Genomic DNA, 24,726 nt, shown 5'->3' on the forward strand with positions numbered 1-24,726 from the left:
ACTTGACCCCGAGCGGATGAGAAACTATGTAATATCCACATATCCCAGTTTTAATATTCAAAACATCTCACTGTTCATGAACATTCAGATTGCTTTGGTAAAAAAAAACAAATACAAAGTTTTTTTTTTATATATAGTGAACTTTATACACAATAAAAACACCTTTAACCAATGGAAATTTCAAACAAGTTGTTCCATCTTTAGATAGTTTTAAGTTAAAGAGAACCACTTTTTAGAAATGTTAACAATAAATATTCCAAATAATTTACATTATGTTACAAAAGCACAGTGAATACTGGAATCACCATTTGTACAAATAAGTCCTTCAAAAAAAAACAAACAAAAACAACAATTTACTTTAAAGCCTGTTAGTTCCTTTTCTAAAACAATCGCAAATTTGAATTTTAAACAGCGTGGTGAGTTCTCACAATCCTATTTCCCCACATTCCCCCGCAAGGGGAATATTTAAAACCCAGTCAACTCAAACGACAAATTCAAGCTGGGATCTGGTTCGATAAACCCCTTAATGCAATGATAGTGGACTTTGAAATGCGTGTATTTGCAGTAAATGACTGAACACCAAAAAAGGAAAGCGTCGGTTGGTCTCATACGATCACCATTTGTAGTGACTTTGGCACAAGCGTTCACATACAGTATCAAGTCAACATTTCAACGGAATTCAACACAACCAGTCTAACGTTAAGTAATGAAAGGTAAATAAGTTGAATACTCACTTTCGTAGAGTTTTAATTAAGTGTTACTGTTCAATTTAAAAAAGGAAAATACATCTCTGAGTAAAATGAATATGCGCGTCCTTGGTTAAATTAAAAGGTTTCAAACGTGAAGCTATAGAATGTACAACTGTTTTCTTTCAACCAGTCGATGCAGCCTGACGTATTATCTCATCACAGACGGATATTTACACTTAATTCATATATCATTTCAGCAACAAATTGAAATGAAGTCACTGAAGCGATCTTCAAACCTTCTGCCAACCAAAGCTGCCATTTTGCATACAGCCTTAAAAAATACTGAAAGTATGTTTCAAATGTTCACTACCTCGATAAAACGGAATTAATGGAGATGAAATGAATATGAAATACAAGGCAACTAAAACAAGCGCATGACTGAGATTCGAGTGATGAGCTCTTTATCAACCACCTTTCTTTCAGGATATACACACTACTCACAAAAAGTTAGCAATATTGCAATTTCGGGTGAAATATGAGGATGAACCTAAAATGAGGTCCAACCAATTACAGGTGAACTTTTGACCTTCTTGAAACTTTTAAATGCACAAGTTCAACTTGAGCTGTTCTCTCTAATAAGGAGGTAATTGGCAAAACTCCAAACAGGTGTTTGGTCCATGAAAATTTCCAAGGATGTCCACTTCTATGCCTTTCTGTGACTCTTCCAATTTCTCTGCATCTCTGTTGCAACCTGCTGATGACACTGACAATCAGCTCCTTGTTAGGGAACAGTAAATTGTGCAAAAGGTATTGAAGCATAACAGTTAGGCATTTGCAATCAAAAGTTTAGAAAAGGTCAAATTACAGTAATCTGGAAAGGTTAGTGCATTTTAGTGTTTATCTTGTAATTTCACCCAAAAGACGAATATCCCTAACTTATTGGGAGTGGTGAAACTGCACATTTTTGGTGGATTTGCACATTTTGAGGGGCAAAGTTTACATGTAGAAGACAAACAAAAATAGCAGGAAAAGACAAAGGATCAGTGAAAGATTTTCATTCAGATATGGCAGAGTATTTTCCTGTACATGAGGTTGTGAATTGTAAACGGAAGTCTTTAAAGGGAGTTTTTTTGATCTCATTGCAAAAAGTTTAGTGAAGCCAACGCGTGTTTGAACGATGCGCCTCTCACATTATTGCACTTTAACAAACAGGGCAGGGATGGCTTTAGGTACTGCTCTGTTTCCACAGGCGTCTTTGCTCCTAGGTGGCGGGTAGCATGCGCTCATTTGTTTTGTCCAGATGGCGTTGGGTCTGCGGAGCCGCTCTGCCTCCCCCTCAGGGTGGCGAAATCGAGGGTTCGGCCACAGCGAGCTCCTGAGCCAGGTCGTTAAAGCGCGCGATGTAGTCCACGCTGCTCTCGTTCATCATGCAGGCAAGCTGAGAGTCCATCTGCAGATGCAATACAGAATATTTTATACACAATAAAGCCTGAAAAGCAACAATGAATAGGGGAAGGAAGGATACATATGGAGTGAGCTGGAATTCAATAGGCAAAAAGACACTGTGGAAGGCCTTTAGTACAGCGGTACCTTGACTTCTGAGTTTAATTAGTTCCCCCACCAAACTCGGAACACCAATTTACTCGTATATCAAAATAACCTTTCCCCATTTAAATGATTTGAAAAGCCATTATATTAAAGCCCTGCATATACAGGGTTTGACATTTGTCAAGTCGCCTATTTGTGAATTTTTGAGGAAACTTATCTCTCTAAAAAAATTTGTCAGAAAAACTGAAAAAAATAGTCAGAAAAACAGGTGAAAAAAAATTTGTCATAAAAACAGATAAAATAGTCAGAAAAACAGGTGGAAAAGAAATTAGTCACAAAATCAGAAAAAAATAGTCACAAAAACAGGTGGAAAAAAATTAGTCAGAAAAACAGGTGGATACAAATTTTTTCTCAGAAAAACTGAAAAAATGGTCCGAAAAACAGGTGGAAAAAAATTGTCAGAAAAACAGGTGGAAATAAATTTGTCAGAAAAACAGAAAAAAAAGGTCAGAAAAAAGGGTGGAAAAAAGTTAGTCAGAAAAGCAGAAAAAAATAGTCAGAAAAACAGGTGGAAAAGAATGTCAGAAAAACAGGTGGAAAAAATTAGTCAGAAAAACTGAAAAAATGGTCCGAAAAACAGGTGGAAAAAAATTGTCAGAAAAAATGAAAAAAATATTCAAAAAAACAAAGCCCTCAAAAAAATTACTCAGAAAAACTCAAGATTTTTTTTTTAATCCATGTGAATGCAATACGCTTCCGTATACCTGAAACCTGCTTGCAATTCAAATTTTGGCTCGCAAGACAAGGCAAAAAAAACTTCTAACTCCAAAAACTAAGTCAGGGCTCTTGTAGGTCAAGGTACCACCGTACAGTGAGTATCTTAAACACACCTGTCAAAGGCAAGGCCCAGGGGCCAGATCTGGCCCGCCACATCGTTTTATGTGGCCCCTGAAAGCAAATCATGTGTGTCGAATTCGTATTTCTCAATAAAATACCAAAATTGAAAATTGTCCTCACTTTTAATAACATTGAGATATAACAAGCAATTTTATTGTCAACAGTCCCCCTTTCAGAAAAAAATAAAATAAATAATAGTTGAGCCAGCAACTTATTACTGGCTTATGATTTCAAAACTTATCCATAAATTGTTTTGTAATTATATGAGGCGATCATACATTTCGTATGTGTTCACAGTCATAACGGCCCCCCGAGAAAAAACATATCTACGATGTGGCCTACGGCAAAAATGAGTTTGACTCCCCTAATCTAAAAGATTAACGTGACAAAGTGTGTTTTTCTTTGTCTTTTCTTCTTTTTTGTGCCGCACGTGATGGCAAAGAGGGAAAATTTAACGATGACCATAGAAATGGAACGTTTGTCGACAATTATAAAAGAACGAACAGAACGTACACAGGCAAAAGAAAGCACAATCAGGAACTTCCTTGTGCAGCTCTGTCACCATGTCACATCAACAAATTTAAGGGTGAGTACACAAAACAGTACTTCTATTTACTCTAGACAGTCAAGAATGTTCGGTGAGGTGACCGCCAAGATGTAATCCTCAGTCATTCGTCCTAGCACTACGTGAAAACCTGTTTTGTTTTTAACTGTGGTTGACTTATTTGTATTCTAAAATGTAAACAATAAATTGGCTGTACAGTTAATGTTAATTATATGGGGCTGACGGCGTAAATGTGGAGCGAAATAATGGATGTTTTACGAGTGACTTGTTGTGTAGCACTGGAAAAAACAAAACAACAAAGCTCCAAACATACCTCGGCCACATCAGGAAGCCCTCGTGACTGAAAGGAATCATGGGAGTTGCAGTCAAGGAGGCTGGGACCCAGCAAAGCTGTGCCACTGGAGGGGGTGAGGGTGCTCCGCCTGCCCTTATCAGAAGACACCATGCTGGCTGGAATGACATGACATCAGGGCGCGATATTACAATATTAATATTAAGAGGAAGCAGTCTATGTTGCTTAAACTTTGTTTTTTTTTTTTTTAAATCTGGGACATAAATATAAAACAATCCAATGAAAAGCAGTACATACAGCACTAACTTCCTTCTTCTACCACGTGATGATGTATTCTTATACTACTGCACAAACTAGTTCATTGTATGCCTAATTTGGTACCGTTGTAAACTGAGGACCCATGTAATTAGTTTTTTTTAACCACCCATATAGGGTCCACGACACACCAGTTGAGAAACACTGCTTTAGAAGACAGACAAACTCACAGAGGAGGCATCCCAGTGTGGAGTCGGAAGAGTCGCTGGGATACCACTGTGGGTCGTGGCTGGGTGAAGGAATCCAGCCCCGGGACGGGCTGATGGAGGGAGATGAGGCCAGCAGTTTGGAGCCGTCGTTGCTACTTAGTTTGGCCGGAGAGAGCGCCGCCTCCTCGCCTGCATCACGACAGCATTCAAATTATTTCCATAACAACTCCCATTACTGCTCTGATCTTCATTCAACATTACTTGTCTTTCTCCATGTTCACGCACCGTAGTGGGCAGAATTGATGGCGAGCTCGATGATGGAGTCGCTGATGTGTGTTTGATTCTCTCCGGGGGTCATGGCCTCCTCGGGGGGGCCCGGCAGAGAGATGTCCAGGAGTGAGGCAACGCTGGGTGGAGAGAGGAGTGAGTCTCCACCCCCTGTCACTCCGGGAGATGGCGGAGGCAGGCCATTCTGTGGAAGGCACATCATCTTTTGTTTTCGCACTGATCAACAACCTAAATTCTCATCTGCTCCATTGAATTATATTTATTTCAAACTGTACATTCTCTTCATTCCGTAGCATTTCTCTTAGTTGCACTCCAGGAGTTCCAGTATGTGTATATGGATTTTAGATTTATTTTTTTTTGTCCAATCAGATTAGATTTCAGCCATGTCAATCTAATCTGCCGAGGGCCATCGTAAACAGTATTGCTGGCTGATATAACAAACTATTTGCAGTGGGACCGTTTTGTTAACCAATCTAATTACAAATTTGTCCTCACAGGGCCGGAGTGCTGGCCCTTCATGATGTCAAAGTTTTTCTGTCCTCTGATTGGTTGGACAGAGCAAAACTTGTGACAGCCAACTTTAGCAGATGATGTCCGTGACACCGTTGTGTGCTGTTTTATTGTTTTTGCTATAAAAGCGACATGGTAGTGGTGGTATTAAGAGGTGGCTTATGTCAGGTAAGTGCCAACTGAAGGCCCAGGAACCAAATGCTTGGCCCGCCAATGTGTTTTGGGTAGAGCTGCACTGCATCGTACTAAGCAGTGTCGTTATTTTGGTTACCATTTAGTTACCCGAGAGCGGCTAAATATTGGGAAAATCTTTCATCATGGCAATTAATATTTCTCCCAACAGCATCCATCAAAATTGAGCATGATTATCTTAACAAATAGGCAGCAGTTTGAATTTCTCTTTCTCCCCGGGCGCTTCAGCTGCCCCCTGCTCCAGTGTGTTCACTGTGATGGGTCAAATGCAGAGAACAAATGTTGTGTGCATGCATGAATGTTCATGACAATAAAAGGTGATTTTTCTTCTTCTTGTATTTGATGTCACTATATTGCATTGTAGCTGGCTTTTATCTTATCGAAATTACGCAAGACTGAGCATGTGTGTATGTATTTGTATTTTCCTGACCTCTGAGACATTGTGCTGGAGGAGCTGAGGGTCTGGTTCAGCATCAACAACTGGTGCGGGGGTGACCAGGCCAGGAGGATCTGGCTCCCGACAAGGACTTCCTGGAATGATGCCTGCAGTCTTAGCTGCAAGGTCAAGTGCACCTAAAAAAAAAAGAGATAATTAGTCAGAAACTTGCAGGAGAAAACAGCTATTTGGATAAAACACACTGACTTGAGTCGAATTGATTCATTTGTTGGGCTGGGCAATATGCCCTATATTTTTCCACAAAGATCTGATTTCCAATTTTAGCCAATTTTTCCCCTTATAGAAAAAGCAAATGTCAAGAAGATAATTGAAAACAAGATTGGCTATTTGTTTCCCCAGAATTAACTTTTTACTTTACAGATAATATGAAAATAAGTGTTCCCTCGCAGAAAAAATGTTATGTTGGACCAGTACATCATGTTTATGACAACCTTACAAACGGAACTCAACATGTATGTACTTTCACGTAGTAAAAACAAAACACAGCAGCAATACATACTGGAGAGTTGACTGGCTACCGCAGAGTCAGAGGCAGCCGAAGAGGAAGCCTTGGACGGTGGAGGGAGGGAGGCAGGAGCAAGCCGGGTTTGAATTGGCCGGAAAGATCCAGTTCCTGAGGCAAGAAACAGCAAATGAGAGAGACGAATAATAATTGGACAACTGTGACCCAGTCGGTTTCTGTTAAATAGATCAAAATTGAGACTATCATTTCCACCCCCTGCTGTTAATAATCAACCGCAGCCTCCTGAAGTTAATACCTGTGGCAGAGGAGTTGGAGAGGATGGAGACGGAGCAGACGTGCTGCGAAGTGTCCCCCGTAGTTCGCGGTAGAAGAGTTCGCTATAGACAAGAAACAAGCAGCTTAGCTGGATGTCTGACATGTTAGGTCATCATCGGGGACACAAAGAAACTCACCTGAACTACGAGCGGTTTCCGGAGTTTGTTTCGAGGTTTTCTTTGTCGTGAGAGGAAAAGATCTGACTGCATCTATGAGTACAAGAGATTCATAATCAATATGACTGCATAAGAATGCAGGCTTGGAATTTGGAGGTGCGACGTGCACGCGTCTTACACTGATGGAGTCGAGCTGCTGCCTCAGGGCCAGCTCAGCCTCCTTGTTGGGGGAGAACATTCGGCTGTGGCGGGAACTATTTGGTGGGAGTGTGGTGGGTACTGCAAAGACATTGCCTTCAGAGTCGCTGGCTGCTGCTCCTGACGAGCCCAGCAAAGAGCGGGGAAGGATGCGTGCACCTGAGGAGGAAGGTAAATATGATGATGACTTCATTTCATGTTGTCTCGTGGTATTCCAGTTGTACACAATCTATGGCAGTCGTCAGAATCATTCACTGAGACTTGACATTTTTGGAGATGTTTTTTTTTTTTTTTTTAAATGTATAATGGGTGCTTTGGCTCAAAAACGGTTGGGAAACAGTGAATAGGGAGCAATTCCGAAAAAAGCCGACTGAGAATACTGATCTGCTGATACCTGAGCCTCCTACGTTTGTCAGGTGCAACTTGGCCCCTCGGACAGAGGCCTGCTGCCGGCCACAACTTGGGCTACGGACCCCTGCAATAGGACCTTTTCCTGGAGGCGTGAGCGCCTGGTTTTGTTCCTCCTGAGGAGTCTTGAGGGGTGACGTAGCTGTGGAACAAAGCTCTGGAGCCTGGAGGAGAATACACGGCAAGAAGCATCAAACACACTGAAGGAGACAGCAACGTGATCTGTGTGATGGGCAACAAAAATATACAGTGGTGTGTAATAAAATAAAATAGGTCGCAGTGGTGTAAGACTGCATCATATATATTTTTTTTCTATTTTGTTTTTTCTCAATTGAACTGTGTGCAATGACAGATTGCAGAGAACGAAGGATTTTGCAGGCGATATCCTATTGGTTTGTCCCCACGTCGTCTGTTATTTTTAAGTAATAACCAATTTAAAGTGGTGAAAATAGCAAGGGAACCAAATCTGTTAACACTCTTGAACACTCCACTGTCTGAGAAAGATTTTAAATCTCCACCTTTTCCCTCACTCTGCGGTCAGTCGTCGTGAGCAGCCATTTTAATCAATAAATGATTTTTTTTGGTGTGTGTATTAAATTGGTGTGATTGTGAGTAGTTTGTCTATATGTGCTTTGCAATTGGCTGAAGCCCAGTCCAGGGTGTGGGCCGCCTCGCCCAAAATCAGCTGGGATAGGCTGGCAGCTCACCTGTGACTCTAATGAGGATAAGTGCTATTTTAAAAAAATGGATGGAAGGATGGATGTCATGAGAATGTGCAAATGTTATGTTACTGAGTCATGAGTGTACATGTAAAATGTGCAAATTGCAAAGGCAGAATAAGAAAGTATGCTTTTGGTTTTCAGGTTAAAGCTGTAAGCTTACATTGTGATGTCAAAATGAATATCAACACCAGTGCATAAAGAACCAACTAATTCCTACCAAAGGTTTGGGGTTGACCTCTGTGGTGACCAGTCTTAGCAGACAGCGTAGTACTCGTTGCTTCCCGTGTGTTCTCGGCTGCGATGGTGCTTGTGAGATGGACTGCCACTCGTACTCGAGCTGCAGCTTACCAGGCTTCCCAAACATCAAATACAACTCAGCCAGCGTGACGTTCTCTGCGTCACGGACGTTCCAGCCTTCCCCTCTGATCTGTTCGACAGTTCGCTCTTTGGCTGCGGGGGCCGAGCTCTGCGGCATTCCTTCTTCTGAGCCAGCCATGGAAAGCTTGGCTGGCGCAGTCTGGATGCCGTCTGGGGAGGAGGAGCTCACGCTCTGCTCCTCCTTGCACTGCTCCAGTGCGCTCTCTGCACTACTACACAATGCATCTATCGTTTTGGTCCCTGCTAGGCTTCCATTGGAATCCACACCAGTAGTGCAGGTTTTGCTCCCCTCAACAAGTCCTCCCTCAGTTGCCTCCTCTGTGGGAATCACAGCTTGCTGGGGAAGTGCAGATAGAGATGAAGGCCTCCTCTCCTCTAGCTTGCCAGAACCATTGGGTGAAGTCTCAAGGCTGGAGGGCTCTGTTTGACAAGTGTCACTCTGTGGGGTCACTGAAGCTGTTGGAGCTGTGTTTCCTCGTCCAGATTTGGTGCTTGTCCGTGAGGGTGGAGCTGTATGAATACCCAGGATCTGGGCAGCGGGTAGCTCTTTGGCGTTGGGCCGGGCCTTGCCGCTTTCTTGCCAGTGTACAGTGCATGAGGCTTTGGAGTGAACCACACGAGCCACGCCGGGTAGTGTAGTCAGGGAGCTGCTCTCTGCCGGGAAAAGAAAGAGCTCCTCAGGTGGGGATTTGTTTGGCGAAGGGGACTGAGTCCCGTCTAATGCTTCCCTTTCCATCAGACTTTTTATCTAAAAGAGCAGAGTTAAGAAAATATCCTGTGCACAACAACATTGCTGCTTCACATGAATACATTTGTGCAAAAAGTCCAGAGATGTTAAAGATACAATTCTCTGGTCGTGATAGGCCCACTTCTGTTTCAGGTACTCAATGAGGCTGGAAACTTTCCTGTGAAGCTCCACCACCATCCTGGTGCAAATAAAAAAACGTTACTTTTTTTCAAAATTCAATTTATATCCACTAATTCAATATAAACAGTTTTTGTAAAGATTTTCATCAGGACATCTTAAATTTTAGATTTCCATTCAGTAATTTCATGAAATTGTATTAGATGTCATATCCAGTCACACATTGCTTTTTTTGCTTTCTGGTCTTTTGTCCACATGAAAACTGGAGTTTAGCAGCACTCTGCATTTAGAAAAAAACAGTCTATCTATTGCTTGACCCTTTTGTTGTTGTCATACTATGCTTCCTAATTCTTTGTGTTAGACATGTTTGTCTTTTGTAACTTTATATTCGAGCAGGACAGTTAGAACTACCTTTATTCCACTACCAATCTATACATATGATTCCCCTTTTCTGGAAATTATTTTCTTCAGGGTTGCCCTTTGGATAAAATAGTCCAATTATTGTGCTGTGTTTAGGCCAATTCATACTTTCCACATTGCCTGTCCGCAGACTACAAGTGGACTGCGGATGCGCACGCGGTCACATTCATATTGCATTTCGGGGTGCACGGCTGTACGTGTTTCAAGCATGTGCATTTGTCCACATATCACTGCCGCGCGCCACGCAGGACAGGTAAAAAAAATAAAATAACTAAATAATACATTTCAAAAAACATTAAAACATATATTTTTACACTTATATGACAATTAACTACACTAAAATGTTATCGTTTTTGCTGGATGTAAATGTTTTTTATTATTTCTTTAATAGAAAATGTAAATGAAATCTAAACAAAGCAAAGGTCAAACAATCTCCTGGAATACATTGTGTTATCTGCACTGATGCACTGTATATGTGGACGTGGCTTAGTTAACTTTTGTTACTGACCTTAGGCGAGGGTTGTGCGCTAGACTCTGAACACGGGCCCAGGAATAGTTGCTGCGTGGCTGAAGCTCCACCGCCACCTTCAGGGGTAAACGCACCGGCTTCTGGTCCTCCTCGTCACTTACTCCTGCCGGGACATAAAGAGCACAGTGAAGCAGATGACAAAAACTCAGTGGCGCCACACAAAATGACAGCAATGAAGAGTTGTTTTGGAGTTTCCACACTTTATGGAGGAGCATTCTCAAAATTAAACACGAGTACAGCGAACAGATCAAAACATAAAGAGCATCATTCACTAAACACTAACTTGGTGATTCAATGACATGAGAGGTGAGTGCTACTGATCATCTGACAGATCAGCCATCCAATCTCCTGCACCGTCTCCCTACTGCACAGCCTCTTCCCCATGTGGTGTTACCATGGGAACACCACCAGCCCCCTCAATGCTATTGTTAAAAACCCACCCCAACAAAATCATGTACCTCGTGATTGACACGCTTTGCAGTTTTAGCATCACTGTTTGTTTACTAAGCATTTTCTCCAGTGCATCTGTGTGTGTTTATGTGTACTCTCACCATCTGGGTCACAAAGTTTCTTCAGTGCACGGCACATGGGTGCTTTAATTCGCAAGTTCCTCCCTTTGGAGCGCACAGTGGTGGCCCTGATCAAACAGTGAACAGTGTGAGCCTGAGTCAATTGGCTCAGTCAACAACTACCTGTAATATATTTACATGACTGAAAGAGCAAACCCTTTCAACAATGATCACATTTGAACAAATAGGACTGGAATTCCTTTGAATATGGGCCAATTGTTTATGATACTGTATAGGTTCCATAGACATTGTTGAACAAAACAATCAAGTTCCAATAATAAGATAAAAACTATCTAATAAAATTGAAGAAAGAGATCTTGCTGTTGAGATATTAAGTACAGTACTGTTATAAACAATTTCCCCCCTCACTGGTGTTCAGTCTTTTGTCCCGCATCCTGTTAAACCCAGACTATTTTGGAAACATATACAGTGCAAATTTAACTGCTTGTGTATTTGTATTTAAAGAGCATTAATATCATTGGTTTGTGCTATTTAACATAATGATGCAACTTACCCTTGTTGGATGAGTTCATTCAGCTTTGCCACATTCTTGTCATCCATAACTATATATGAGAAAATGCAAAGCCAAAGAATTGATTACAACAGCGTTCCTGAGGAGCTGCTTTCACAAAAGATCAAACGTGTGTGTGTGTGTGAGGAGCAGGTTGTTTGCATGCCACACTTAATTGGATCCCTCATGACCCCACATCCACATGCGCAAACCGTGGTTCAGGAAACTTGTGCAGAACTTACGCCCTCCAACTTTTTTGCGGAGTTCAGCATAGCAGATGAGACCGTAAAGTTCCTGAGAGGATTTTTTTAGCACTCGGGTGTACACTGCGGAGGAGAGAAAGGACAAGTCACCACACAGATGCTCCGTGTGATGGACAAAGCATTTGTACGCAAGATAAAGGTATCGGGACAGTAATATTGATGGAAGCAGGGCAAAGGAGTCATGAGCATCTGGAGCACTCATCGTGCGTTACACTTTCCAAATACAAGTGGAAAAGTGATGATTTTTTTTTTTCAACGAGCAACTCTGTCATGTCATTGTGAAGACTGTATTTACACCAAAATACAGTAACTGCATCTCCCCATGTACAAATGTATTTGTAAAATAATAATAATAATAACATGCCTCCCCCAAAACAGTAGCACGTGCCAAAGCAGCAGGTGGTGCTATAATCCCACCCATTTTAGCCAATTACACGAGTAAGGAAAAATATTAGCGAAACTGCATTTGGAAAAATATTCACCCTGACTGCAGTTTTTCCAAAAAGTCGGTTTTCAGTGGCCCAAAACAATTTGCCAAAATTCCAAAATGCATAAAATCATATTCATTGTTGTGCAGACATGGTCCAAAGTTATTTAGGGGAAAAAAGACAATAAACAAAAATAAATAAATAAATTAAATTCAATTCAATTCAATTCAATAAATAACATGCTCCAGGTTAGTGTTAAACTGTCAAAGTACCATTGGCAAAGTCAATGTGCTTGGAGATCTTGTGCCACGTGCGGTAGTAGAAGTGGCGGACCTGTTCCTTGTTTTTCACCATGTTTGCTGGCTTGCCTCTCTTCTTGTACTTCATGGCAATGTTGTTCTGGATGGCCTCGAAATCCTTGCCATGCTGGAGAGGGGGATGATATAAATACATGAGAAGGCCCATTTAATGGAAAATGACACTTCCACCTCCTACCTCATAGAGCCCTTCAAAAAAGCTGTTTTTATCCTCTGCGCTCCAAGATTCCCACTGCCGACGGGCCCGCTTTTGGTTACCAGCTTGCTCCTCCTTCTCAGCAGGTCCTTGGCCCTTGGTGGTCTTGGAAACTCCTCCCGTAGACCCGGCCACGGGCCCAGACTGTCCCACTGCACCCTGGGAAGAGGTACCGTTCTCTGCCCCTATAACGCACAGACATCCATAAAACAGTCAAGGTTGAACCAAACTTCTAGCATAACTAGAAAAGGGTGTATTTGTGTGAGGTAATTGAAGCACATAATCGGTAGAAATGTTCTAACTGGGGTTGAGTTCTGGCAGAAAAGCAAGAAAAGCAAACCGGTCCCTTTGGCCAAGTCTACAGCACACAGGTCCAAAACTAACTCCGGGTGGGCTTCAAAGGCCAAATTTGGGCAAGAATAAAGCACAAACAGAAACAGAGGGAGTTGGTCACTATGTGTGAACCTCAGAGACACTAAACTAGACGCGTCGCTCTCGAAATAGATGAGCACCAATCTAGCATCAATGCACATACCTTGGTCAATTCATTGACACTTGGGCAGCCCCTAAAAAATATTTTCTTTTTGCCAGCAACTCAAGAAATAGGACAAAATACCATCCATGCTTTAAATGCTTCCTATGGCCATACAAATGCACTTTTATTGAGAAAACTTAGAACCATAATGCCTGGCCGCATAATTATGACCACGTGCACAAATCAAACACGACAGGCATTAAAGTTATCTTTACACAAATACTAATGCTTGGCTTTGATTAATTCTGTCAGAGAGGCTTTAAACAGCTCATTTATTGTATTTGTTATGCATCAAATCATATTGCGAGCTGGTTCTACCTCATTTAGTGACATGACAGTCAAGTGATTACACTCAACTCTCAGATTGATGCGGCTCTACAGCATTTGCCGACAACGACAACACTGAAAATATTTCTACATTACCACCACAATACTGAGTATTATTTTCATTACTAATACACCTCTTTTTTTGCATCGGATCCCATTTACTTGAGATGATCAGAATGTTGCAGTGTATGGTTTTTTTGCATTACAATACACAACAGAAACACGGCTGTTAATGATCTTTATAATCAACAAATGTGTGATAGGAAAATGCAGCATAGTCACATTTTTTTCCCCCAAAACCACTTTGCATTCACCACCAAATTTTGACAACAGCATGAGGATGATGAAAGAAACTGCCTTTATGTTTCTGTTAGCATCCTTGAGACCCCTTTTGCTTTGGTGGAAATGATGTCAAATCTTTCATGAGACGCCTGCATTTCCCCGCACAGCGGAAAGGCCCCCCTTTAACTTGTAGACTCAAAACTAGTGGGGTGACAATGCGCGTTTTAGATTAGTGACTTGTCACAGACTGTGCCGAATCAGAGATCATGTTCGGAACCAGCGCAAGTGGTCGGGATTACGAGATGAAACACTTGAGGCACACTCGTGTTTGATGTTACCTTTCGATTTGGCCCCGCCATGGCCGTTGATGGTCGAGCCGATGGAATCCTTCCGGATCCTTTTGCTTGGAGGTCGAACGCTCGATCGGAGAAAATGATGTTGGTCGGGACACGGGGTGCCGGTGGGCTCCGCCGAGGGCTGGGTCTGCTGGCTAGAACCCGAACCGGGGCTGGGAGTAGTGGGTGCCGGATTAAGAATTTCCACTCGCTCGTCTCCCTTTGTACTGCGCTCCTCGGTCGCCTGCTCTCCGCTCTCCTCCTCGTCGCAACCGTCGGCTTTTCTGGACGGATTCGTCGTCCCATCGACACCGATTCCCTCCCTGGAGCCCGGTGTCATGCTGCCGCAACACACACAGTCCCAAAAGATACATGAGGAGCAAGGCGGAGAGCAAAAGGAACTTCTAAACGCGACGTTTGCTGTCTCTCAACATGGCCGCCGCTGTTTGTTTCAAATCCCCTCTCCATTCCCGACAAAACAACACCAAATATATTCATTTAAAGCATCCAAATAAATTTCCCCTAACCACCCACGCGTTGCGGGAACTGCCGCGAGTGTTTACTAGCCGTCCGAGTGTTGAAATTGGCCATTTTTATTGCCGAATATCAACTAAATTCAAATGCGAGCGCTTTTCAGTTTAGCGCCGTGCAGAAACGACAACGAGAACCCGTCGGTGCGTTCGACCTCGATCTAAAGTGTTTCTTTCCAGCGCAATTATACCAAATGTCGTGCTCTTCGGAAGTGGCCGACGTCTTCTTTCTCTTCACCATGGGTCCGCCCGGTTCGTCTGGCAATAAGTGATCGAATTGGGCATAATCGAAGCCAGCGCGGTCTCGTCGCTCTCTGCTGCTCTGCCGTCGTCCAGCTCCGACTGAGGCGACAACTCTGCGCAGTTCGACTGCTTCTCCAATCAGTCATATTACTCAATGCTTCCACAATACAACTCGTCAAAACTTTTACAGCCACCGCGACAAAGTCGCATTCGCAACAATATTCATCTCCGGCGCGCTAACTTGACCTCATTCGCCACGATAATACTTTAATAAACCTTACAGCCCTTGGCACGTCGCTACGTCACCGTCTGCCTGAAGACGTGCCCTCTACTCATCCATATTTCTTCCATATACATCCCGGCGATGTTTGATCTTGTCCATCGCAATCTCATTTCAAATTGTACTGTTGGCACACTTGGAATTCTGTCTCGAAATCAAAACGTTGTGCGAGAGCGTCAACATCAACCACCTCGCGTGCTACTCCGACATCGGCAAAGCGATGTTACAAAGTTCTCCTGGTGCATTTTAGCTTAAAGTTGAATGAACGCCGGTGCTGTTATTTGAGATGCGGATGTTCTAATGATGAAGCAACGACGTATAACGGCCACGACAAAAACAGACTGATGAACGGCCATGGGTAGTTTTAGGTTTGAAAGGGACAAGAAATCGCCTCCCTTCAGCATTAGACACGGCCTTTAAATTGCTGTTCTCTCTCGTCTGCAAGCCAACTGGGTAATAAATGACATCGCCCTCAAAACAACTCCAATCTACTTTGTTGGGACACAATACACTGTAGCCTCCATCTTATAACTCGGGTGGGAAACTCGTGGAATCAACATGAAATAATGTGACAACACATCCGTTTTTATTTTAACCCTCCAATATGCTCTTTGTGACTTCAGGTGCATTTCAAATTGAGCAGTTTTACTTGCACGTACTGTATTCATAGTAATACTAACGCAAATATCTCGTGAATGCAAATTAGCTCGTAGTTTTAGGATCGTTGATAAGAGGCTGAACAATACTTTACATATGAGACGTGACAGCGTTTTAAATGAGTCGGGCAATTAGTTTAAGTGACCATTGTTATAAATAAGAGTATGCATAAAGTATATTACAGTCATCTCCATTCATAACGTTATTCCTAGCATACCGGCTAACATCGCCAGCTAGCGTTAACACTACGTGACTGTTGAAAGTCATGCCTCCACCATATCTGTTCGTGTAAAGTGTCTCCTTAAATAAGTACAGCCAGTCGCTTCTCAGAACAATATTACATGTTTAGGAAATTACCTGCAGTAAAAGTCCGAATGTGGCGTTTCCATTCGATGTCCGACACAGCCTATATGGGCACAGATATGACACTTCTTCATGTGGCTTGCTTGCTACTCCACGCGCTTTGGCACGCCCACTACAACTCGAAAACAAATCCTGTGATTGGTTGGGTAATCCACGAGGACCGCGGTTAAAACTTGATTGACGCGAAGCTCCACCAATTGATAACCACAAATGCCAAGCGACGGACCAATTGTATTTCTTTTCCTGTCGTGTATTTTAAATAAATAAAATAAAATAATTTTTAATTATTGTTTTTTAAGTACCAAAACGGGCCAACGATAAAATTATTTGTTATTTAATTTTGGCCAACATTATCGTGACGCAAGGGCGAATTTTCTGTAGTCATGCGTCATGACAAATTATGATTGACATTAACTACAAACGATCTACTATGTAACGACTGAATGAATCAACATGATACATATTTGTCTGTTATATTTATGTTTAGAAATTCCAAACTATATTATAAAACATATTAGGTTAATCATTAGTTGTTTTTGTGCTGGCCATGCGCAGCACTGCTTCTTGCACGAAGAAATCCGATTTCAGAGGGCGTTCCATTTGAAACTTCTAAGAACTCGGAAATTACGGCTTCCGAGTTCAAATCGAACGCAGGGTAATCCTTGTTGAGATGCAGTGGTGGGAAGTTCGGAAGCGTATTGGATTCTTTTTTTTTTGTGGGGGGGGGGGGGATCAATTGTCGCGGGGGTTCGAAGTGTCTCGATAATTCAGAAAAAACCCTCCGAAAAACTGGGGGGGGGGGGGGGAATTGTCGAAAGCAAAAAACTCCGAAAAACAACAATTATCCCGAAAAACAGAAAATAACTACTCAGAAAAATAGAAAATAGTTAACGTGTGTGTGTTTTTTTTTTTTTTTTTAAATATATATATACACACAGATATATATATAATAGATAGATATAGTATATATACACACACACACACTGCATACTGTAATGCCCTCAGATGTGGTCAAATATGGATGACACCGTTGCAGATTTTTTTTATTTTTTATTTTTTTTACTTCCATCATGAGTTGAATCAGTACTTTGGTCTTTCTACAAAGGTACAGGTATATGAACTTCTACTTAAGTACAGAGTGTGAGTACTTTTGTTTAAAAAAAAAAAGAGACGAATGGTGAATAGTATTGCTGATCGTTACAGCGGGCTGTCGTGTGATCCCAAACAAGCGCATCCCATCCCAGCAGCTCGGCAAGTGAGCAGTCATATTGCGCGGTGTCGCTCTCGCGATGACTGACACTCTTCGCAAAGGAGCTTGGGTGGGAGCAGACGAGACGAGGAGGAACCTACAAGTCGCCCAGTTGGCAGAGTGACGAAGTTGTCTTCGGAAACTTGAAGGCTCCCAACAAAACCCACAATGACTTCGACGAACATGTTTCAAGGCTTTGACAGTGGTTCAAAACCAAGCTCAAGGTGAATAATAAATACTGTAGTGTGTTGAAGCGTAATAGAAGCTTCGGTAACTCTAATCTAGCTGAGCTCACGTCATGTGAGTTACAGATACGTCGTAGCGTTTGATATAAGTGGTTATTCCCCCCCCCCCCCCCCCCCCCCCCCCCCTCCAAGTATGATACCAGTATTGTTTCTGTACCTTATCTTTTGTTTGGTTCAGCGAGAGCTGCCGTGTTATAAAGTTGCCTTGGCGAGCAAATGTTGAGCTTTTATGCTAAGGGAGCAGGCGTTGTCTGCTGCGCCTGCGGAAGTGTGAAGCTCCTCTCTCGCCTTTGTGCTAGCTGCGATGGCTACGCGGCTACATTGTGAAATGTGAAATGGTATGCGTATGGAAGCTACATTTACCTTTGTCAGCTCTATTGTCTCCTAGTCCAAAGTAAATCTTGTGTTTTTCTTTGGGACCTTGACAAAGTCTCGCAAATCTTTCTTGACAAATGGCGCCCTTTCCGACCATATGATCATGTTTGTCTGTCAGCGTGGACGGACTGCAATGTTAACTGCCCATTCTGATTTAGCATTCCAGTGTAGCATACAGCATTGCTTCACAATATTAAGCCAAGGCACGTAGAAAAATCTCACGGCGCACCACCAAATGTTGTTACAAAAGTGTATGCGTGTGTCGAAATAATGCACGTTAGCAGTGGAAGAGCATTTAAGAGACATGCATGTCCCTATATGTTGTTGGCAAAGATAGAGAAACAAGTATGCATTATTTGTGGTGACAATGTAAGTAATGCCAGACCAATTAAGAGAAACACACTTGCCCACCTGATGATCTCTCACAGCACAGTGGTTGGGAATCACTGACATACAGTACAGGATGGGGAACTAAGCCCTGCAGCAAATAGTGAAAGTCCGCTAGTAATTGACACTGGATGGTATCTAAATGAAACTCAACTGACTTCAACTTACTGTACTTCCTTGGCACCGAAATACCACAAGATGGCAGCAAATATTCTTGTGTAAATGAAGCTCCTCAAATCACTTCAACAAATGTCCTTGCCACCTAGATGGCACCAAAGTAAGACTTTTATTGCTTTAGCATGAGCACAAATATAGCAAGTAGGTGAGGTTTTTCAGCAAAAGGATGGAGGATAGGTTAAAAAAAAATCTGCAACGAGCTTCACTATATATGAATATTCCATCGCAATTCATAAAACGCACGTCAACCAAAATAAATGTCACACTACATAGTTGCTAGGTTTTGATAGTTCTTGTATGTATTTCGAAATCCACATTAAAGAGGTTAGACTTCATATAATTGGATTGGAAACCTAATTCCCTTTGAAGTTGAGCTAAGAGTGTGTCCTCTGCAGGGTGCTGCGGCCTCCTGGTGGTGGCTCCAGTAATCTGTTTGGTGGTTACGAAGAGGAAGCCCCACAGTCTAGAAGACCAAATAAGATGGCCTCTAATGTGTTTGCCTCACCAGAGGAGCCCCAGAGTGCACCCAGGCGCTCCAACCCTCCAGGTGAGAGACGCGTATAATTGATGTGGGGAAGTGGCAGTGTGTGAAAACTGTTACTTTCATGTGATAATCTCTGCATAGACATTTCCACTGTTCTCCTCTTGACCCTAAACTGTAGTTTTGCTAAGCGTTTTCCCAAGTTAGTGCATGGTATCTATAAGTCATGAGTCATCAATATGAGACTTTGTGCAAAGTGTGACCTAATGTGACTAATGATAAAGAAGTCATACCTTAACATGCACATCAAACGCAAGGTTGAACAAAGGCCGTTGCAGGATGCTTACTGGGAATCAAATTTCCCAATGGGAATAATAATTTTATATTTAATTCATTCACTGCCAGCCTTCGCAGTTACAATTGATATTTGACTTCTAAAGCCGTCAATGGCAGTGAATGTGTTAATAATTTAACATTAACTCTCATAGTGTAAAAATATATTGACCAATGTTGATATTCCCACAGTGCCTAACATGAATGCTAGGTAGGTACTACTCTCTGGTCACAACCAAAATTATAAGAACACAATTACATGATGACGTGATGTCAGAATCACAGAGGTTCAAACTCTGTCTTGTGTGACACCTGACACCCGGCATAGTTGCAGTTCCAAAAATGAAATTATAATTTAGCGTCAGGGGCAATCTTATTACAGTATATGTATCGGGGTCCTCGGTTTACGATGAAGCCCCCTTCCTATGCTGGCGATGTAACCCATATTTCTGTCAAAACGTGCCATAGTCTATAACTTAATGCAGTCCTGAAGTCATAATTACAGTACATATTTAAATGAAAAACACTTTGAAGTTCCCCTAATAAGGATAAGCGGTATATAAAATGGATGGAAGGAAAGTCTAGGCCAGGCTTGTAAAACAAATGAAATGAAAAACTCTAAGCATGGCAGTGGTAACTGAGTGTGCCATCTTGTCGCGTGATGATGTTTGTTACCTCCAAATGTTGTGTATTTTAATCCCTCGTTAAGTAACCAAACATGACATTTTGCCATGGTTGTGTATAATGGACAACAAATTGGTTGAAGGAAGGAAAAAAAGGAAATATGCCATTAATACTCTGTGACATAACACACATGTTGGTGTCATGTAGGTGGGAAGAGCAGTGGAATATTTGGGGAACCTGAACCTCCAGTCCAACCACAGAGACCCCTTCCCCCAGGTGGACCAAGCAGCAACATATTTGGGTCTGGGGATAGTGCAGATGTCCACAGCCAAAGCCACCCAAATAAGCCAAAGGTGACGTCTACTCAATATTTTAATATCACCTTTCCCCGCTGACTAAGCATGTCCAGCTTGTTCAGCGATGTTTGCCATTGATTTATGATTGAAAGTCCATTTGAAATATGCTGAGTGTCCTAGTGCAGTGCTGCTTGTTCCCTCAAAGGTCAATAGTTTGTTATTGCCAAATGCCATACAAATAAAGCTTTGAGTTTTAATTGTTCTTCTTTTTTTTTACAGGACAATATATCTGTTGGATCTGTACCTAAATCACCAGGTGAGCACCTTCAGACAACGCTATTAAAATATGTACAGTATATCAGTTTTGTACAGAATTTTAAAACAATGTATTTATAAAGCTGAATGTTGTCATTGTTATCTTGCCTGTGTCAGAAAATCACAAAAAATAAGAAATATTCCAGGTTTCACATATTATTCAATCAGTATTTTCTACTCTACTCCAGAATATTTCCCTTAATGTGGGAATTGCTAATTAGATTTATTCATACAGATAAATGTGTTATTTAGACAGGTTGAAATGCTAGAAAAATATGTACTGCAAACATGAAAGTTTAAAAAAAAAAAGGCCAAATTTTAGGTGAAAATGTTTTTTTTATCACAAGAATTCAACTATAATTGAGTGTAATAATCATGACAATTCTCATAATTGTTTTCGTGTTTACTGAGAGAGAGATTGATGTAAAGTGTATTATAAATGTATTATTTTTAGATAGAGCTTAATTTTCCACAGTAAACTTTGTCGTGCACTGTTAAGAACCCAGACTTTGAACCTCCATTTATCACAGTGGATATGTTCCAGTCCCACTCGCGATATAGGGAGGGAAACTATTTTAACCTCTCCCACATGCTTTGAATGCATTTAAACATATCAAAAAACACCTATTTAAAGTATTTCTTAGTGCCTCTTCTCACTCTTGCCCGCACAGTTCACCAGATAAGAGACCAAGCATGCTTGCGTCAAGCTGTTTGTTGCACTCAGTTGACATGTATAACAAAATAGAACACCAACATTTTCAACCAAACCATATAATTTTGCCTAACAACCTAACCCAATGAAAGTCCTCTAACTTAATGCTACATATATACTAAATAACGCCAATGACATGCTAACAGAAATTAACAGATGTTACTGTAATAATAAAGCTTCAAACAACTGCGAATTTAACACACATGGAGCAGCAACATATTAAACAGAGCATACAATAATACTCAAAGGCATATCTGCAGAAATGGCGACTATTTAAACAGCAAAACCGTATTACACTCAACGGTTGTCATCTTCTCGTTCTTAAATTACACTGCATCTCTTCCAGTCGACCTCAGTCGTGTGCAACATGTTGCAGCACCAACTGGATGCGTACGGCGCGCAACTCTAAATTTGGACTTGCCTGTATAGTGTTTTAACATTGCAGATATAAATTGTCGTATCGAGCCATGCTTTTGAACTTTTTAATTGTTCTCGTTTACCTGCAAGGATGTCTTGCTGCTATTTGCCATTTACAGCTTTCCACAAGCATGGCTTTGGAGTTCTTTTCCCCCTTCTGGTATTTTCACAATGGATTTCTTTCATTTTAAAGCAACTGAGATCAAAGTCAGCTCGCCTGAGGTCAAGGTCATCCAGCCTGAGGTGAAAGAGCAAATTGGCTCACCTGCTGTTGTGCTAGCTGAGGAGGAGCCCACTGCTCCTCCAGCTGCCACTGCTCCTCCAGCCGCCACGGCTCCTCCAGCCGCCGCTGCTCCTCCAGCCGCCCCAGCTGCCCCAGAGCCTGCCTCTTCCTCCTCGTCCCCTCCACCGCCTCATGACATGAAGAACTACGAGCCACACCTGGGACCCAAGCCTCGCTCTCACAACAGGGTCCTTAACCCCCCCGGAGGAAAGTCCAGTGTGGTGTTCTACTGATCTGCTGACCCCACACCTTCTCCCACTGTGGGTCTACTCTGTACACATTTTGTCTGCTCCCCCATGCATCTTCTTTCATTCCCACGCCCACCACCCCTCATGGTTGTCACACATGTACATGAAAAGATCAAGCTCTGTTGTTCTTGAAAGCAAATAGTCTGATTTGATGTCTTCAACGTGTTGCACTTTCAGCCTGACTTACAGCCCTTCAGCTCTTTTCCCCCTCCATCCATTTAATCCTTAAACCTGCATTACACAATCACCTCCTTTTCAATCAACACTTAGAACCACTATGGTTCTATCTCAATACTGTTTTAATACGCCAGACCATCACTTAAACTCCTGGGTGTATGATCCCTAAAGTTTTGCCTTTTAAGTAACTCTGTGGCCTTTGAAATCACCTTCGTTTACCTCATTGGCGTACTCCAGACCACCAATGAGAGCAGTTCTGTTATCTTTGTTCTCTTTCGTCCAACTCTTCATGTAAGTGCCAGACACAAAAGGTCTCCTGTCATGGAACAAAATACCAAAAAAATTGACATTGAATCAAAGATGAATGTGGTTCTTTACTCTGAACTTGTTCTGCTTTCCCTACAGAAATTCCATCTTGATTTTATGCAATTGTGTAGTTTCTGCTTTGCCCTCATTGCTTGCTTTATCTGAGAACATGCCTTTTGTTTGGTTTTTTTCCCCTCGGGGTTGGCCTCTGTTTATGTTTTAAATTAAAACAGTTGGAGATGGGGGGGGGTCTCTGGACAAGCTTGTGGCCCACCTGAGTTCAGGTGAGCTACTTGGGTATCAGCTCCTCACCCATTTCATGATGCTCCTTGAAGCTATTCTGGCAACGGCCTGTCCCCTGTGTGTAGATGTGCCTGGCAGCAATGAGTGCAGCGGAATTCAATCCTGTGTATTGCAATAAAATGTTTTTGCAGTTGGATGACTGAGTGTCATTCTGTGAATACGTCAGCTTTACCCGTAGCTAAAATAAAATACAAAAATGTGAAAGGCTTGCAGAACATACTGCGTATGTCCTGAATGTTTGCAGCAGTGTAAATTCAGCAGACAAAGCATGTCTTGTTTTCTTCCGTTGTTGACTATTCTTGCCCTTACACAAATGCCATCCTTTGTCCCTGGTCAAAATCCAGCTTGTTCGACTCCAATCGGCAAATGCCTATTTTAGGCATGGTTGCAAAACATTGGCTTAAAATATCATTACCACCACTACATTTGCCCAGCTGCTAGAGTGATTTGATTGAAGAATACTGCCACCTTGAGGTCCCTATTTGTAGTGGTCTACAAAAATACTACAGTACAGCAGTGAAAAATTAATGACCAAGCAGGTTTCCACTAATGTCTCAATAAACAAGTCACGATTATGTTAATTCTACAACAAATCCAATTTCCATTATCTTTCACGTTTAAAATAACGGGAATATGAATGACATGTCTGCATTGTCACCAATGATACGACTTTTTGCACAGTTGACCGTGCATTTATAGTTAGCCTCGATGCAAAATTATTGTTTCATAACACTCAGAGGTTATATGTACCAAGCATTTGTTATTTGTACTTGTCTTTTAACCATATCGTGCTGTTTGTCCAGCTACCCACTGTTGGAGCCATTTTTCTCGCCGACAGCCTGACATTCACTTATGATGTTCATGCGCAGAACTATAGGCTGTTAACTTCCTGTTTTTACTTCTTGGCCCTTGTACGACGAGAATTGCTTCAAAATTAAATGATGCTTCTCTCCAGCGGTGTACATAATACAGGTCCGACAGCTGTGTGCAAAGGGGGTTGGTCATTGAGCACTTCAGTAGCCAGACTGATGAGCTAATTAAACATTTCTTCATCAATCCATCCATTTTCTGTACTTCATACCCTCACTGATCATTTTTTCCCCCCTGCTTCGTTGTCCTTTATTGGTAAAATTTCCCTCCACACACTAAACAAAGCTTTCAGTATGAAAGGTCTTGTGACCCATCAGTTTCAAATCATCTTGTGTGAAATTGATGTTGCATGTTTTTCATTAGACAATGCCAAATGCAACAATTTGATAAATTATCACATTTTACTTTTTGCTGAGTTGTGACTTCACCACTTTTACATTATGCTGCTATGTAAGTAAACACAATGCTTCCATCAATGACTGAAGATTACTTTTATATTCTGTCCAGCTCTTATCAGCGAGGCGTATCACTGAAGCAGTGTTTCATCGACTGTCTTTGTCTCAACAGTGAAGCATCAATTTCAGAGTGCGTCGTCATTATTATTATATTGGATCACCGGGCACTTTTAAGGCCAAAGCTCCTTGGATGATAGTCGACTTCCGGTTTTAGCCAGCAGAAGTAAAATATTGCTTTCACGTGATTATATCTCACCAAACAATTTATACTTCAAAATGAGCTGCTATGTAAGTAATAATTCATTGATGTGTACTCATATG

General features: G+C 41.8%; 2 protein-coding genes across 2 annotated transcripts; one reads left to right on the forward strand and one right to left on the reverse strand.

Moving 5' to 3' along the window:
- Window positions 1-341: 341 nt before the first annotated feature.
- Window positions 342-15,087, reverse strand: cramp1 (cramped chromatin regulator homolog 1). Its single transcript, XM_061749619.1, is given in 21 exon segments — window positions 342-2,139; window positions 4,013-4,149; window positions 4,477-4,644; window positions 4,741-4,927; window positions 5,876-6,018; window positions 6,402-6,515; window positions 6,661-6,742; window positions 6,818-6,889; window positions 6,975-7,153; window positions 7,389-7,566; window positions 8,342-9,250; window positions 9,347-9,428; window positions 10,296-10,419; window positions 10,868-10,953; window positions 11,400-11,448; window positions 11,639-11,722; window positions 12,360-12,513; window positions 12,583-12,785; window positions 14,083-14,420; window positions 14,801-14,895; window positions 14,897-15,087. Coding segments are annotated over 21 exon segments (3,600 nt in total). The 5' UTR covers window positions 14,999-15,087; the 3' UTR covers window positions 342-2,025.
- Window positions 15,088-17,425: 2,338 nt separating this feature from the next.
- Window positions 17,426-23,216, forward strand: jpt2 (Jupiter microtubule associated homolog 2). Its single transcript, XM_061749897.1, has 5 exons — window positions 17,426-17,625; window positions 18,981-19,132; window positions 20,231-20,376; window positions 20,599-20,635; window positions 21,957-23,216. The coding sequence occupies exons 1-5, from the start codon at window positions 17,570-17,572 to the stop codon at window positions 22,277-22,279; spliced, it is 714 nt and encodes a 237-aa protein (XP_061605881.1). The 5' UTR covers window positions 17,426-17,569; the 3' UTR covers window positions 22,280-23,216.
- Window positions 23,217-24,726: the final 1,510 nt, after the last annotated feature.

This window comes from Phyllopteryx taeniolatus, chromosome 16 (genome assembly GCF_024500385.1).
Source record: "Phyllopteryx taeniolatus isolate TA_2022b chromosome 16, UOR_Ptae_1.2, whole genome shotgun sequence".
Taxonomy (NCBI): Eukaryota; Metazoa; Chordata; class Actinopteri; order Syngnathiformes; family Syngnathidae; genus Phyllopteryx; species Phyllopteryx taeniolatus.